Genomic DNA, 15,298 nt, shown 5'->3' with positions numbered 1-15,298 from the left:
GGGCTGTGAGAATAACACCCAGCACACGGAGGGGCCAGCGGCAGCTCTTTATTCACCCTCCTGTCCCGCACCGTCTAGCGCTCGGGCCACGGGTGGGGAGGCCCCCGCAGCGCCTATGCGATGGTTCAGGGCCATGCCCTCCCTCTAAGCAGCGGCGGACAGAAGGCAGCTCACAGCCGGAGCGCAGCCATTGCTGAGCCCTGGGGAGGGGAGGGGGCATGGGACATCTGCAGGTGGCTGAGCTCGCTGTGCAGAGGGGCAGACAAGCAACAGAATGGCTCGGAGGCGCGGGTGGGAGGGCAGGAAGCATCCCCGTCTTGGATGGAGCTGGGCCTGGAGCCGGAACCAAGCCGGAGGGAACAGAAGGGGCTGGAAGCACCAACACGCAGCCTCCCCACCACCACGTAGTCCAGAGCACTGGGGTGACCACGGGTCTCCCCACACTGCGACAGCTCCGAGATAGCAGGCCTCCGCACCTGCGTCATGGGTCCACAGGTCCCAGCAGAGCGGCGTGGCACGTGGAGACAACTCCTGGATCTGACCCATCACACGAAGGGCGCACGGGCTCCAGGCCCAGCCACATGTGAGCGCGACAGCCCCGGGGTGGCCCTGCAGGTCCTTGGCTCCCTGGGCTCCTGCCCTGTGCCCAGCACCCAGCGGAGCCCGAGCGCGCGGGGCTGTGTTCGCAGGGTGCCTCCTCGGCGCGGCTCCCGGCCCTGTCGCTGCTGCAGGCGGGACTGCATCTCCCTGGCGCTCCAGCCGCTGCTCCGGGTGCCCAGGGTCAGGGCCAGCATGGCGGCTCCAAGCTCAGCCCGCCCCGCCCCGGGCCGCAGAGGCTGCGCTCAGGTCTGAGCGTGGGGCTGGCTGGCAGGCCTCTTGGATGGAACTTTCCTTTTCTCCAAGTCCTGCCGAATTTCCTGGGGGAAGGCATGGATGTGCTCCTGCACACAAGGGAGGCAGAACCGCTTGGAGTAGAACAGGCTGCATTCCTGCAACAGGAGGGGACGGCTGAGTACTGGGGCTTCACCGCAGGCGGGGCTGGGGACCTGCGGGCAGCGGGAGGTGCGGGCAGCGTGACCTGCGGGCAGCGGGAGGTGTGGGCAGCGGGACGTGCGGGCAGCGGGAGGTGTGGGCAGCGGGACCTGCGGGCAGCGGGAGGTGCGGGCAGCGGGACCTGCGGGCAGCGGGAGGTGTGGGCAGCGGGAGGTGCGGGCAGAGGGAGGTGCGGGCAGCGTGACCTGCGGGCAGCGGGAGGTGTGGGCAGCGGGAGGTGCGGGCAGCGGGAGGTGTGGGCAGCGGGACCTGCGGGCAGCGGGAGGTGCGGGCAGCGGGACCTGCGGGCAGCGGGACCTGCGGGCAGCGGGAGGTGCGGGCAGCGGGACGTGCTGGCAGCGGGAGGTGCGGGCAGCGGGAGGTGTGGGCAGCGGGACCTGCGGGCAGCGGGAGGTGTGGGCAGCGGGACCCCATTGCCTGTGGCTCACCCACCGGGCCCACACACACCAGCCGGCCACAGACACTGCACTTGGAGCCAAGGACCAGGAATCTGTCCTTGTCGGGGGTGAAGGGGTCCTTCGTGACGTAGCTCTCTTCCAAGAGGCTGGGGGACAGTGAGTGAGGCCAGTGTTGGAGCCTCTGCTCCTGGAGGCCCCCCGGGGTGTGGCGGGGGCAGGGCTGGCCCCCTGCTCTGGGCTCTGAAGCAGCCCCGGGGGCGGGGGCACCACCACTTCTGGGCCGGCCGAGGGGCCGCTGCAGCCCGCGCCCTCAGCCCTCAGCCCTGCCGCGGTGACGCTGTCCTCAAACTGCCTGCGTCCACAGGGAGAACCCCGTGCTTACACACCCGTGCGCGCTGCTGGCCTCACACTGCACACCGGGAAGGAGGGGACCCCCAGGGTCCTAAGATGACACCCCCAGTTCCTGGTCAGGAGAGGATCCCAGCCAGAAGGAAGAAGCCTTGCCCCCTGCCACTTGCCCTATGTGAGTGACGTATTGGTCAACATCCCCGTGACACAGCGTTTGATGAAGGACAGATTGAAGGTCAACAATCAAGTCCTGGGACCCAAGGCTCCACGGCAGGCCTTCTGTGGGCAGATCCTAGGAGGGGGTCCTGAGGACTCGCTCCCACCAGTGTGCAAGCTGCGAGGCTGAGCACGGGCAGGGGCGCGGGCCCAGGCCGGTGGGGGGCGGGGGGGGCCTCCCTGGCTGCTCTCGCTCCAGCTGCCGAGCCGCCGAGCCTGACCACAGCCATCTCCCTGGCGCGCACAGTGCTGGGCTCTGGGCTGAGAGGGCAGGAGAGGGCTTGCAGGGTCTAGAAGAGCCGGGTGGCCCCCGAGCCTTGCCTCCTGCCTCCTCAGGTCACGCCGAGGCATCCAAGCCATGTGTCAGACTCAGGCCACCAGCTCTGCGTGCGGGGACTCCCGAGCCACTGGGCACGGATACTCACATGACAGACTGTGTGTTGGGTGGCTTCTGCCCCACGTACGTGTACGGAGCTGCCAAGGAACAGAGCTGGCACTCAAACACACCCGAGGGGCGGTGCTCTGTCCCGCGCGCCATCTGCAAGACCAAGACGCAGGGCATGTTTCCTTCAGAGCCCAAAACTACCCGCATCCCGCCACATGCTCTGACCTAGAAGACGAAAGGTGCCCCTGTCAGACAAGGAACCCCAAGTTCAGAGTAAGTCCATGACCTTCTCAAGGTCACAGCTGTTTTCAAGTGTGTATGAGACTTTCACCCCGAGACATTGTATGCTGTGCCCTCAAATGAGACTGAAAGGGTAAAGGACTGAAACCCCAAAACCATTAGTCACACCCAGCAACACGAAGGTCCTGAAAAATCTCCAAATACTTGGAAATCGAACAATATACTAAATAAACCACAGTTCAAAGAAGAAACCAGGAGGGAAAATGCAGGACATCAGAACTGAGTGAGAACTAAAATACCGCATAGCAAGGCCCAGAGAATGCAGCTCGGGCAGGGCCTGCGGGGAAAGCCACTGCTTTAAATATTTAAATTGCAAAAGCACATCTAAAGTCACTCATCAACATTCCTACGTTAGAAACCTAGAAAAAAGCAGATTAAACTCTAGCATAAATAGAAAGAGAAAATACTAAAGGGTGGAAATCAAAGAAATAGAAAATGACGAAAACAAATCAATAAAGCCAAGGGTGGTCATTTCAAAACATCAATGAAGCTGATAACCTCTAACTAGACTGATCAAGGAAAACACAAAGATGCCAACTACCATTGTCAGGAACCAAAGAGGGGCCATCACTTAGGCCACAGACATTGCAGGGAAAAGGAGGGGATATTATGAACACCTTTTTACCAAGTAAATCTGACAGTTTAGCTGAAATGGACAGATTTCTTGGAGAAAACAAAACAAAACAAAAAACCCACCAATTATCAGATGTGACTGAAAAAGAAACAGAAAACATGAGTAGCTCTATAGCTATTGAGAACATTGGCTTCATAATTTAAAGTTTTCCTAAAAAACAAAATAAAACCACCCCCAAAATCAGGACTAGGTGGCTTAACCACAAATTGTTAAGCACTGAAGAAATACTGGGTTGGTCAAAAGAAGTCTATTTAGTTTTTTCCATAAAATAAAGGACATGTTTTTCATTTTCACCAACAACTTTACTGATTTGGGTATTTTGAGTACGTCAGCTGTCTCCTGTGTGGTGTGACACTGATTGCCCTCAGTTACTGTCCAGAGTTGATCGCTATCGACCTCAGCTGGTCCGCCCGACTGCGGAGCATCATCCAGCGAGGAATCTCCAGCATGAAACTGCGCAAACCATTTTGGACACCTTCCGTCAGTCACAGCACCTTCTGCATACTCTGTACAAATCTTTCTTTTTTTTTGCATTTCAGTTCTGTTTTTACCTTTCTTGAAATAATGAAGCATAATATGCCAAAAACGTTGCATTATTTTTTCCGTCTTCAATATTAAAATGGCTACACAAAAATCCACCCATTTTGTTAAGTTTTTTTCTTCGCAATACAATTTAACAAAACTGTTCCGAATGAAGTGAAAGACCCCTAAGCGCCACTAAAGCCCTTTTATGAAAAATTTGGCCGACCCGACAGTACCAACATACAGACACTGTTTCCGAACGTAGAGAAAGCAGCGCTCCCTGGTGACTTATGAGGACAGTATTACATGGGCGCGAACACGGCCAGGACCCGCTGCCCCCCTACGCGGCCGCGGCAAGCACAGGAAGACGGCTGTCCAGTGTCCTCCAGGGACCGAGATACGAGTCTTCAGCAAAGCGGTAGCGCGCCGGATGCAGCCATGCGTGCCTGCGGGGACGCGATTCCAGGAACGCAAGGCCGGTCTCCCGTTCGGAAGCCAACGCACGCAACTTCCCGCAGGAACGGAAACCAGAACGGCCGCCTTATCACTGCAACGGGGGCACGAAAAGCTTGCCAGAATTCGAGAGCATTTTACAGAACCCAAGGCTCGGAGCGGTGCTTCGAGTCCCCCAGCTGATTACAGAATAAACCCCCTTCCTTGACAGCCGAGGCCTCTGCAAAGCGGGGGCCCGCGGCCCCGTCACTGCCCGACGCGCAGGCTCCGGCGGTCCCGTCTGCGCCCCGGCCCGCCGCCCGTTCCCGCCGCCCCTCCGCCCCGAAGGCCCCCCAGCTCCGGCGGCCTGCGCGGCCCCTTCGGCATTCCCGTTTGAGTCGCAGACCTGCGGGGTTTCCTTTCACAGGTTCGCGTCCTGCTCGCGCTCCTCCGCGCAGTCCGCGCCTGCGTTTCGCTCACTTTCCTGATTCCGGGGACAGTCCTGACCACCATCACCCCGGCCCTTCTCCCGCCGCTTCTGCCGGGTTCCCAAGCGCACACGTCCCAGGCGGTTCGCCAGGCGCCCGGCCCCGGCACCTCTGCTCCGGCTTATTTCGTTTTTGTTGCCTTCACTTGCTGTGTCTCGTGCGGGTTGTTCCTACGGACCGCCCACCGAGCTCATTCCTTCCCCGCTGGGCCGTCGCGATCCGGGCCCTCGGACGGCAGTCTCGCCCCTGCTGCTGTCCCTCCCTAACCTTCACCCCCGGCTCTTCCTCGAGGTTTCCTGAAACGCCCCTCTCGGCGTCCGGGGGGCCCCGCACGTCGAGGCCCGGCCTCGGGAGCTCAGAGTCCCGCAGGCTCCGCAGCTCGCCATCGCCCGGTGCCCTTGCCCGAGTCCTCCGTCCCGGGCCCAGCGCCGCGGGCGGCGGCTCCGACCCCCGGTCCTCGGCATCCCGCGGACCTCCACCGAGACGCCGCGACCGGCCGAGCGGGCACGCCCCCCACGCCGCCCCGCAGCCGCACTCACCTCCGCCCACCGCGGCCGGTATCCCGCGCGGCTCCCGCCCACAGCGCGTGCGCGGTGCTGCCCGGCCGGGCCCGGCCCCGCCTCCTGACAGCCCACGGCGCGTGCGCGGCCCCGCCCCGCCCTATTACAGCGGGCGCATGCGCGGCGCGGAAAGGCGCGCGAGCTTGACTTCCGACTGCCCTGCGTCTCCCGGCGCCCTGCGTCTCCCGGCGCCCTGCGTCCCCCTGCTCCCGCGGCGCCCGGGCGGGCAGTGCCCGACGCTGCCCCAGCCAGAGGACGCGCCCACTTGGCCGGCTTCTTTCTGTGTTTTCCGCCGCCTCTGCCGAGTGCAGGCCGCGCGGGCTGGAATGTCCTCGTCTTAGCGCGCGCTTCCTGTCCCCTTTTAGGGTGGCCTGCGGGCCCCTGTGCCCCGGGAGGCAGCAGAGAGGCCGGGCTCTGCGCGAGCCCCGTCCCCCTGTCCGTCCCCATGACGGCCGGCCGTGCGCACCTGCGACATCTCAGCCTGCCTCTCCGGACCTCCAGGTGGCCCGCGGTGCGCGTCCTGGCCCGGGCCCGGCATCCTTCAAGCTGTCAGGCCTTGCTGCCCTGGTGCTGCCCCAGCTCCTCCCCGCTGGCCCGGACTGGCTCTCCCCTGTACCCGCGGTGTCCCTGCTGCGAGCGGCCCCCCACCCCACCCCCGCCTGTCCCCTCTGGGGAGCTGAGAAATCCGGGTTAGACCGAGTGCCGCAGTCAGGCTGGGGGCGCGCCACTCCCAGGCCTGGGCAAGAGCGGTCTCTGCCCCGCGCCCCGAAGCAAGCGCTGTGATTTTGTCACCAGAAACACAGGCCCTCGGCTGTGCTTGCCATGGCGGTATCTTCGGACCGATCCGGAGCACGGGGACTTTTAGGGCCGCGAAGACACCGCTATGATACTATAACGGCGGGTACGTACAGTCATATGTTTATCTGAACTCCTAGAGCGGACGACATCGAAGGTGTGTGCCTGCTAAGATCACAGGGCCCCCTCGGCGTGGACAGTGGTCGGTCGCCGGGCTGACCTCGTCCTGCTGATTCCGGCCCCGCAGGAGCCCCGTGCGGACGCCCCGCTCACAGCTCACTGCCCGCTCCTCGGGAGCATCTACACCAACGAACGGGCTGCCGCGGGAAGATGAAACGGCGGCCAGCCCGTGTTTCCCTGAAACAATAAACCGCGTTTCTTTATTATTCAGTAACAACCCACCAGCCCGTGAGCAACCGAAAGTCCAATGCTGGATGTGTATATTCCTGGGCCCCAGCCCGAGCGCGGGCACGGTCTTTCAGAGTGAACCCCCACACAGAACCGTGTTGTCTCACAAAAACTTTGTCTCGTGGCCAGAAAATATTACTACATTTTACATCTTTAACTTGAGGGAGCCTCAGGGAGTAGATGGAAAGCTTCAGACTTCTGACCGCCCCGGCCCTGGCCCCGCTGGAATGTGGGGGCGGGGTGGGGGGGGCAGGGAGGCTGGTGGAGGGGAGGAGCGTCAGAGAAGGTCTGGTCTATGAAAAGAACCCCCAGCGGGGCGTGTTAGGGAATCTTGAGCTCCCTCCCCCAAACCTGGGTCTCTAGCCCTCTAAACTGCTGCAGGCTCCAAGGACACCTAACGCCCCGAAAAGAGGGTTCATTCCAGGACACGCAGCCTGTCGCCTGCCGAACACGCCCTCTTTTCATTTTCCCAGGAGTGGAGGCCTGGAGTGGGAACACTTGCAAATGTAGGGGTGTGCGTGGTGCAGGGCATGGGCAGACAGCATGAAGGAGCCACGAAACTGAACATTTGCTGGGAGACCCTTGTCAGCAGCTCTTGAAACTGTCACGGTCACACCATGAGATACACCATCTTCCTCTCATTAATGTTTCTGCTCTTCAGCCCAAGGTAGCGGCGGCTGTGCTTCTCTGGCTCTCCATAGAGCATGTCCGTAAAGACCGTGGGTTCGTCTCGGGCCTTGGGTTGGGAGGACCGGAAGCCAAACACCGTCCTGAGTTTGCCACACAAGTAGGCCATTGCTTCGGCGTGGCATGATGGTTCCTCATACACGGGCTGCCTCATTTCCTTGTGGGCATACAGGATCTCAACCTGAAACAAGGTGGTCAGTATGCAGCTCACCACCAGTATAAACGAGGAGAGAAACAGGGCCCCGAGGACCCTGTTACTGGAAAAGTCTGTGTTCTGAAAGGCTGAAATGCAATAGGAGAACACTGTCTGGGTGGCGTGGGTCACGTGACTGTAGTTCCATTCATGCTGACCGAACACCAGGCAGCCAAAAGCCACGTACACAAAGAAACACAGGAACAGCAGGAGCGCCACGCGGCAGATGCTGGGCAGGGTGGTGTGGATGGCCCGCTGAGCCAGACGCACGTCATAGAAGACTCTGGAATATCTGAGGGTCTTCAAAATGGTTAGAAACATCAGGAACCCCAAAATGATCCCCAGGGCGTGATCCACCTGAGAAACTGCATGGAAGGGAATGAAATCCACCGAGTGCGATGAGTAGAACTGAATGAGGCCAGTGGCCAAGAAGTATTTCCTGAAAAACAGCACAATCAACACGGCGAAGGTGCACTTGAGAGCGAAGCTGAGCCAATTGTACGCCCGTGTCACATAGGAGGCCCCCTCCAGCAGGATGATGGAGCCCTCGAGCACCACACAGGCGAAGAAGAACACGAGGATGGCCATGTACATGTAGATCTCTGCTGACGCTTTTCTGTTGAAATCTTCCAGGGAGAAGGAGTGCACGGATACGCTGGTGTTCACAACTCCTAACTGGGAGACCTCAAACACCACGGAGGCGGTGCAGAACAGGCCGGCGTCCGGATTGAACGTGGTCAGGTCCAGAATCACAGCCCACGTCTTCTCATCCAGCCAGCTGCTGCTCTGGAGGCCCTGGAGCCTCAGCGTGGAATTAAACCGCTGCTGGTCTGGAAAAAAGTAGAAAGCATACCCCCCCGACCCATAGGTATGTAGGAGTCCATAGGAGTAATACGCCCACCTCTTCTCTGGAGGCTTATAGGTAAACCCTTGGGTGTTCTTGTCTGGCATCTGCTTGTCAACCTTCTTCCAAAAGCTGGCATAGTTTTTTGTGTCTTCTGGATCGGTGCCGTATTGGGGACGACAGTGAATTTCTCCTTGGATGCTGTTTGGCACGGCGTGTTGGGCAGGCGGACAGGCTTTTTTACCAGGTGTTGCCCTCACCTGCCTCAGCAGTGGAAGGCCAAGGATTTTAGAGGCGCTGTTAGGAAGAAACGTTGGATTGAGGTCGTTGTGTAACAGAGGCAACAGCACGCTGCTGAGCCACCAGTAGATGTCGTCCAGCTTGGTCACTGTGGCCAGATCCTTAGAGAACTGATTGTGAATGAACCGGTTATAGTGGAAGCGGTCGGTGTGGTGGAGGAGGACGACCAGGCTCAGCAGAAGGGCCAGGAAGATCAAGTGGGTTAGACTGTGAGTCAGGTACAGCAGAGTGCGCCTCTGGAGGCTCTGCTTCCTTTTGAATATTCTGATTTCGTCTTCTGCGAGGGGCTGGTACATCCTGGTGCCTCGGAGGCGGGTGACATGGTGGTGTCGCACCTGCATTTCTTCCGGGTACAACCTCATGTCCTGCAGCGGGATCTCGGTGTAGCAGTAGTTGGTGACCCACGGAAGGTTTTTACAATACTTGAACCTGCTCGATCTCACGCTCGTCAATAATATAATCTTAAATGGCTGCACCACAAAAATGGACTGGCAGAACGAACAGAACGAGGCAAAGAGCCATTCTATGGACTTCTCGTAGCCGTAAGTCAGTCCATAAAACACGATGAAGAACGAGGAGACCCCGGAAGTGGTGAGGACCAAGCACCACGCTGCACACGCACACCTCGGCGGCAGCACGGTCCTGGGCTTGGTGGGGAGGGGTGGAGGGGGCTCCGGGGAAGGCGGCTGTGCAGGAGAAGCCCCCGGGCTGTCAAGCACATTGTTGTAATTGACATTTGTATTTACTCTGGGGGCGCGTGAGTCCTTGCTTTCTGCTGTCTTAGGCCAGTGCCCTACTTCTGAGGTCTTCTTGGCAGACGGCTTCTCGAACCCAGGAGTTCTCCCCGTGGGGGGGTTCTCCGTGGTTTCCTGAGCATGCCACCTTTCCAAACGCTCCTCCCAGTGCACACCTTCTGCTCCCACCTCGGGAGGCTCCCGAGGAGCCACCGCGTCTAGGGCCACCTGAGGTGGCCTCTGGGAATACGTGAACAAACTGGTGATCGCAAGCTGCACGGGGAGGGTGACCACGGCGCTCTCCAGCCCTATTATCATCGATCGCAGGTAGCGGCCCCCTTTGGGCCCTGCTTCCGCCTCTCTGTTTAGATTGAAGAACATAATGTTGCACAGTAGGGAGGAGAGCAGCATTGCCAGGCAGCAGGACAGCCTCTGGAGCCGGCTGAAGCCTTTGCTGACGACACCAGCAAACACAGAGAACCACATGTGATTCTCCCCCAGCTTATGAGTCACATCTATAAGGAGGAAGTCCCCTCTATTCAGAGGCTGATCGGGATCGGTGACATAGAATGTTCTGTCCAAAGAGGTGTCGGTAGAAAGCCACTTCCGACACATGAGCAGCCAGATGTGTCTGGTGAACAGGTTCTCCACTTTGATTCGACTTAAGTACCAGCTGGGGGCTCTGCCCTCATTGTTGTGCCACAGACGCATGGACTGGAGGTCCCCCAAGTCACTTGTCGTCGTCAGGAGGAAAGTGTTGACGCTTCCCCGGTAGAGAGTTTTCCAATGAGGGTGGCTTAAACAATGCACCTCGCTGGTGCCTTCCGTGCCGCTGAGCTGGACAAAGACGTTGGCCCTGGTCCCAGACCCACAGCGGCTTCCTGTAAAAATAGTGACTAGGTAGCACACGTTATCATAGGGGTCATTGTCAGGTAGAACTATCGCGTGGTCCCGAAGAAATTGGTCGGTCTCGTCTCTGTGCAAGGCCCAGAAGGCTAGGACTATGTACAGGATCATAATAAAAAGGACAGTGAAGACAGTCACGGGGTTTTGGCCAACGTCCCTGATGACCTCGAGCCGCAGGTCTACAGGGTTGGGGACCACGATGACGTTGGCCGTGAAGTAGCGGACGCGCAGGGGGGTGCCGGCCAGCTCGCCCGCACCCCGCCGCCGGGCCCTCCTCACGCTCCTGCAGACACAGTGCACCCTGTCCCCGGAGGTCTCGTCTCCGAGAACACAGGCACCTTCCCTCCAGTCCTTCTGGACCCCATGCATGTCCAGGCAGTGAACGGCGAAGAGTGAAATTCTCACGAGCTTGTCGCTGGGCTTCCTGACAAACTGAGGTGCCCGCAGGACCACGACTATGGAGCCCGCAGATGAGTGGCTCCGCTGAGCTATGACCTGCAGCAAGGACGGCGGGAGGCACACCACACGGGCCACCTTAACGGTGCAGGCCGGGTCAAACGGGCCACTCGGGTGGGCAACTGGAGGGACGTCATGGGGCACCAGGAAGGTGGCGGCCAAAGCGGCAGGGGTGATCTGACCGCCGGCGTACACCGACATGGTGAACAGCACCGTCACTTCCGTCACGATGTGAACCAGCAGCTCCTGCCCTGCTCTGCTGCCCACTTTGAAGCGGAAGGCCCCTGTCGTCTTCCTCAAGGACTCGTCAGCCTCATCTGGCTCGTGGTCAGGTCCCACCGTGAGGTTAAAGGTGGCGGAGCTCAAGTCTCTTCTGCCCAGGTACACGTCCAGTGCATCAGGCGTGATCTCGAGAACATCTCCGCCGTCTGTGGCTCCTGTCATTCTGAAGCCAACCACATCTGCCAGAATGCTTTCCCGGTCCCTCAGCCAAGGAAAGGGGTCATCTGCAAACTCACAGAACGTCATGGAAAGGGGAGCCTTCGCAGACACACTAGGCACGCTGCTCGCGTTGAGTGTCAGATGAAACCAGTTTCGATGGTGTTTCTCATCACCTAAGACCTTGGTGACAACCCACTTTTCCATTTTCCTGACGTACACGTTAAAGCTCGAGGTCCTCATTGCCGTGGTTTCGTTGCCTGGCACTTTGCCAGCCAATATTGTGTCTGCCAGAGACTGTATTACGTAAAAAGGATGGTCAAAAACTTCGTGATGAGCAGTCATTTTAAGGATATTGGACAAGCCTGTTAATATTCCAGTGCCCACGATTTCTATCTGTTCAGAGGGAAAGTCTTTATCTTTCTGTTGATATTCCTGTAGGGCTTGAGTTGCTTGCCAGACCCTCACTGTGGCAAGTTTCTGAGCGACTCGAGTGAACTCAGATGTTTTCTGGGATAATTTAGCCACGACCATGACTCCCTGGCTGATTTCCGCCAGTGTGCTCACAGGGAGAGCGAAGGATACATTGACGAGGTGTTCACGGAGCCTGGTTTTGTCCTCTTGCAGAGCTGATTCGGTTTTCATGCTGTTCAGAACAGAGGCTACTATGTACATTGAGTAACCTGCGGGCAGAAAATCCCGCTTTTGAAGCAAAGTAGATATCACTGAATTTTGTCCCATGCTGTAGTTGAGTAATTTGTGCATCATGGTCTTTGGTGAATCTTTGTCAGTAGGAGCTTGTACAGTGGCGTACAAAGTCACCTGAGAAAAAGCTCCCAGAGAGTCATATACCTGGACAAAGATCTTCGTGGCGTAATGGTTGTCCAGCACACCGACAGGGAGAAAGGACGGGGGTGAGATGGGTTCATTGCCCATATACAGGATGGTCCCCAAGGTGTTCTCTTTTAAAGAACTGATTTCACCAAAACCATGCAGATCAGACACTATCATTTTGTATGTAAGAGGGATATTCTGGTCCTTAAAATTATTACACTGGACAACAAACTTAGTATCAAATGCAATTCCACTAGCTGGATTAATTTTGCATGCTCCGGTTTCAGGGACATGGTTAATAATAAAGGGGTACCTGAGGACCAAGGACACTCCACTCCAAGCTGCAAGATCTAAAGAAATCCAAAACTTAGTTTCAAAAAAGTCCCTAAAGGCAAAAGCTTTTACAGACAAGTAATTGCTATTTCTGCCTGTTGAAGTTTGCCTCATCCAGTCAAATACCAGCTCATCCCCGGACGGTGTCAGAATCGACCACTTGTAAACATCACGGCTTATGGCACAGTTGGTGCAATTTAGAAACAAAGAAAATCGATCGGATATGACCAAAGCCGTATCACAGTTTTCAGTACACGAAATATGGGCTGTAGGCGTGGGTCCTTGGAGCACATGGACTCTTTTATCAGAAAATGCTGTTCTGCTGCTCTTCTGTATCACCATTCTGAAAAAATACAGTTGACCTCCTTGCAGTGTCTCTGGCAGAAGTCTCAGGACAGTGCTGGAGGCCCACGGCCACCTGAGATCAGCCTGCTCTGGGAGACAGATGTCCTTGCTTATCACTTCTATTTGATCCCCATCGTAGTTGCTTCGATTTGTAGTGCAGTACCAAAGAAACTGCAGTCCCTCTAGAGGGTCGTCTGCGTCCGGATCGGAGGACGTGGATCCATTCAGGACCAGCTCATCTGTGAAGTTCACTGTCACGTTGGACTCCCCAAGAAGAACCGCCTGGAGGGGACTTCTAACAACAGAGGCGTAGGTCAGATCTGCCTGCCTTACCGTGGTCCCGTGTGTGAACAGGTCCAGCGAGAAACGGAACACATACATCCCCAAAGGGAGAGTGCCCTTGGGGATGTGCATGGCCGTTGCCTCCCTCGACTGGAGCTCAGGGACCGGCAGAGGGTCAGACAGGTCGGGCACCGGAGAAAGCGAGGGCACAGAAAAGACGCTCCAGCGCATCTCAGTGTGCGTTGCGAATGGGCAGTAGTAACGCACGGTGGCATTGAGGGCGATGTCCATGTTCCTGGTGAACACCACAGGAAGGCCGTCCTTCCTCTTGTTGATCGATGCCTCGCTGATAAAGCAAACGATCTGTCCCGATGACTTGCAGGACACTGCAGGGTCCACGGCTTGGGAATTGCCCGAGTTGACAGCTTCTGTAGGGCACTTGGTCTGGGCCACGAAGCCCGCGTAGGGGTGAGGGCCCCCGGGTGGAATGGAGCTGGGGGACACGCCCGAGGCGGAGGGGGCATCCGTGCGGCGGGCCGGCCCCGGGTGGACGGTCCACGCCAGAGGCCCGAGCGAGCGCCGCCAGGGGGCGCGCCACCGCAGGGAGAGCGGGCCGTCGGGCGCCGGCAGGTGCAGGCCCAGGTGCGCGGGGGCCGCGCGGCGGGCGCGGGGCGCGCGCAGCAGGACGCGCACGTGCAGGCAGGGCCGCGGCGCCCGCTGCGAGGGGCCGTGGGAGACGCGGAGGCCGCGGCCACCGCTCAGGACGACACCACCGCCCAGGGCCCCGCGTGGTCGCAGCCCGAGGCCGGGGGCGCCCCCAACTGAGCGCAGCGTGGCTGCCTCCGGGAGGCGGGGCTCAGCCTCGGGTGGGGAGCGGTGGGCCACGGCAGGCGCCGCTCGGGAGGGGGCAGGGACGATGGCCCAGGCCCGGCGAGGAGCCTGGGGCGGAAGGAGGCGGCCGAAGCCCAGGTGCAGGCCCAGCAGCAGGAGAATCGTGCGCCCGGGCCACATGGTACCTGCCGGGGCGGAGGAGCCGGAGGCGCAGCCGAGGTCGTGGGGTGGCTCAACGGCCCAGGGCGCGGGCCGCGGAGGTCACGGGCCAGCGGGGTCACGGGGTGGCTGGTGGATGCTAGGGTCCCTGGAGCAACGCGTGGGCCGCAGGCTTCGCGCGCCCCAGCCCATTCCCAGCCCTTAGGCCTCGGATCATGTCGCGCTTGTGGGATGCACGCGGCCCAGCTTCCCGATGCACTGGGCAGACAAACCCCTTGACAGGAATCCCACTGCCGCGGCATCGAGGGGGACTGTGAGCTCCCTGGAGGGCTGACTTCCGGTTTCCTGCTTTGCTTTGCTTTTTCTGCTTTCTTAACGGGAAGCCCCGAGTCAATGATTTTTTAATCTTTCCTCTTTTCTAATAGAAGTATTTAACGCTCCAAGTTTCCTGCCAAGCGCGGCTGAACTGTGTCGCCCAGGTGTGCTGTATTTTGTCATTCAGTGAAAAGTAGTTTTAATTTCCCGTTTGGGTTTTGATCCATGAATTAAAAGTGTGGTGTTCAATTCTCAGAAATTTGGAGTTTCTGTGAAACTTAGGGTTATTGACTTCTAATTAAATCCTGATGTGGTCAGAGAACATATACTGTATGATTTTTTATCTCTTTAAATTCATGGAGACTTACCTGAAAGTCCACGGTGTGGTCTGTCTTGGTGTATGTTACACATGCACTTAAAAATTGTATGCGAGCCCTGGCTAGTGTGGCTCAGTGGATTGAGAGTCGGCCTGAGAACCAAAGGGTCGCTGGTTCGATTCCCTGTCAGGGCACAGGCCTGGGTTGTGGGCCAGGTGCCCAGATGGGGGTGCATGAGAGGCAACCACACATGGATGTTTCTCTCCCTCTCTTTCTCCCTCCCTTCCCCTCTCTCTAAAAATAAACAAAATATATTTTTTAGTTGTATTCTATTGTTGTGGGATGGGGTGTTTCACATATGCCAGCCAGATCGAGGTGTTTGTAGTGTGGCTTAGACCTCTGTCTTGTGGAGTTTTGCCTAGTTGTTCTGTCAGGTGCTGAGAGGGTTGCGCTTTCCTGTTGCGACTGTGGGATTATCTATGTCGTGTTTTAATGCTGTCCGTTTTGGCCTCCTGTATTCTGGGGCCCTACTTATTAGGAGCGCATGCATTTGTGATGATGCCTTCCTCATGGGTTGCCCCTTTTATCATTACGAAATGTCTCTATGTCTGGTAACAATCTTTGTTTTGAAGTCTCTCTTACCTGATATTAAAGTGGTCATATTTTATGTCAATTATGTCTGAGTGAAACTGCGGGGGTGGGGCGGGTGTAAAATAGCCCCACTAGCCCTCTTATGCTTACTGTTTATATGACATGTCTTTTTTCATTAATTTACTTGCAAGTTA

The 15,298-nt window shown here is 58.0% G+C and overlaps 2 protein-coding genes across 2 annotated transcripts; both read right to left on the bottom strand.

Moving 5' to 3' along the window:
- Window positions 1–591: 591 nt before the first annotated feature.
- CDPF1 (cysteine rich DPF motif domain containing 1) lies at window positions 592–5,391 on the bottom strand. Its single transcript, XM_090275306.1, has 4 exons — window positions 5,316–5,391; window positions 2,441–2,553; window positions 1,486–1,597; window positions 592–989 (listed from the first exon to the last, which is right to left on the bottom strand). The coding sequence occupies exons 2-4, from the start codon at window positions 2,551–2,553 to the stop codon at window positions 843–845; spliced, it is 372 nt and encodes a 123-aa protein (XP_090131432.1). The 5' UTR covers window positions 5,316–5,391; the 3' UTR covers window positions 592–842.
- A 1,758-nt stretch (window positions 5,392–7,149) lies between these two features.
- PKDREJ (polycystin family receptor for egg jelly) lies at window positions 7,150–13,902 on the bottom strand. The gene has a single exon (XM_090275305.1). The coding sequence runs from the start codon at window positions 13,900–13,902 to the stop codon at window positions 7,150–7,152; it is 6,753 nt and encodes a 2,250-aa protein (XP_090131431.1).
- Window positions 13,903–15,298: the final 1,396 nt, after the last annotated feature.

The sequence above is a fragment of the Furipterus horrens genome, unplaced genomic scaffold, assembly GCF_987537825.1.
Source record: "Furipterus horrens unplaced genomic scaffold, mFurHor1.1.pri manual_scaffold_4, whole genome shotgun sequence".
Taxonomy (NCBI): Eukaryota; Metazoa; Chordata; class Mammalia; order Chiroptera; family Furipteridae; genus Furipterus; species Furipterus horrens.
This window is presented reverse-complemented; position numbering and strand designations above follow the sequence as displayed.

Bases quoted from the DNA above. Each gene is read 5' to 3' on its own strand.
- CDPF1 (XM_090275306.1), bottom strand. From the start codon at position 2,553: ATGGCGCGCGGGACAGAGCACCGCCCCTCGGGTGTGTTTGAGTGCCAG. The intron at 1,598-2,440 runs GTGAGTATCCGT...ACTGTCCCCCAG, and splicing joins CCCAACACACAGTCTGTCAT to CCTCTTGGAAGAGAGCTACG. The intron at 990-1,485 runs GTGGGTGAGCCA...CTCCTGTTGCAG, and splicing joins GGCTGGTGTGTGTGGGCCCG to GAATGCAGCCTGTTCTACTC.
- PKDREJ (XM_090275305.1), bottom strand. From the start codon at position 13,902: ATGTGGCCCGGGCGCACGATTCTCCTGCTGCTGGGCCTGCACCTGGGC.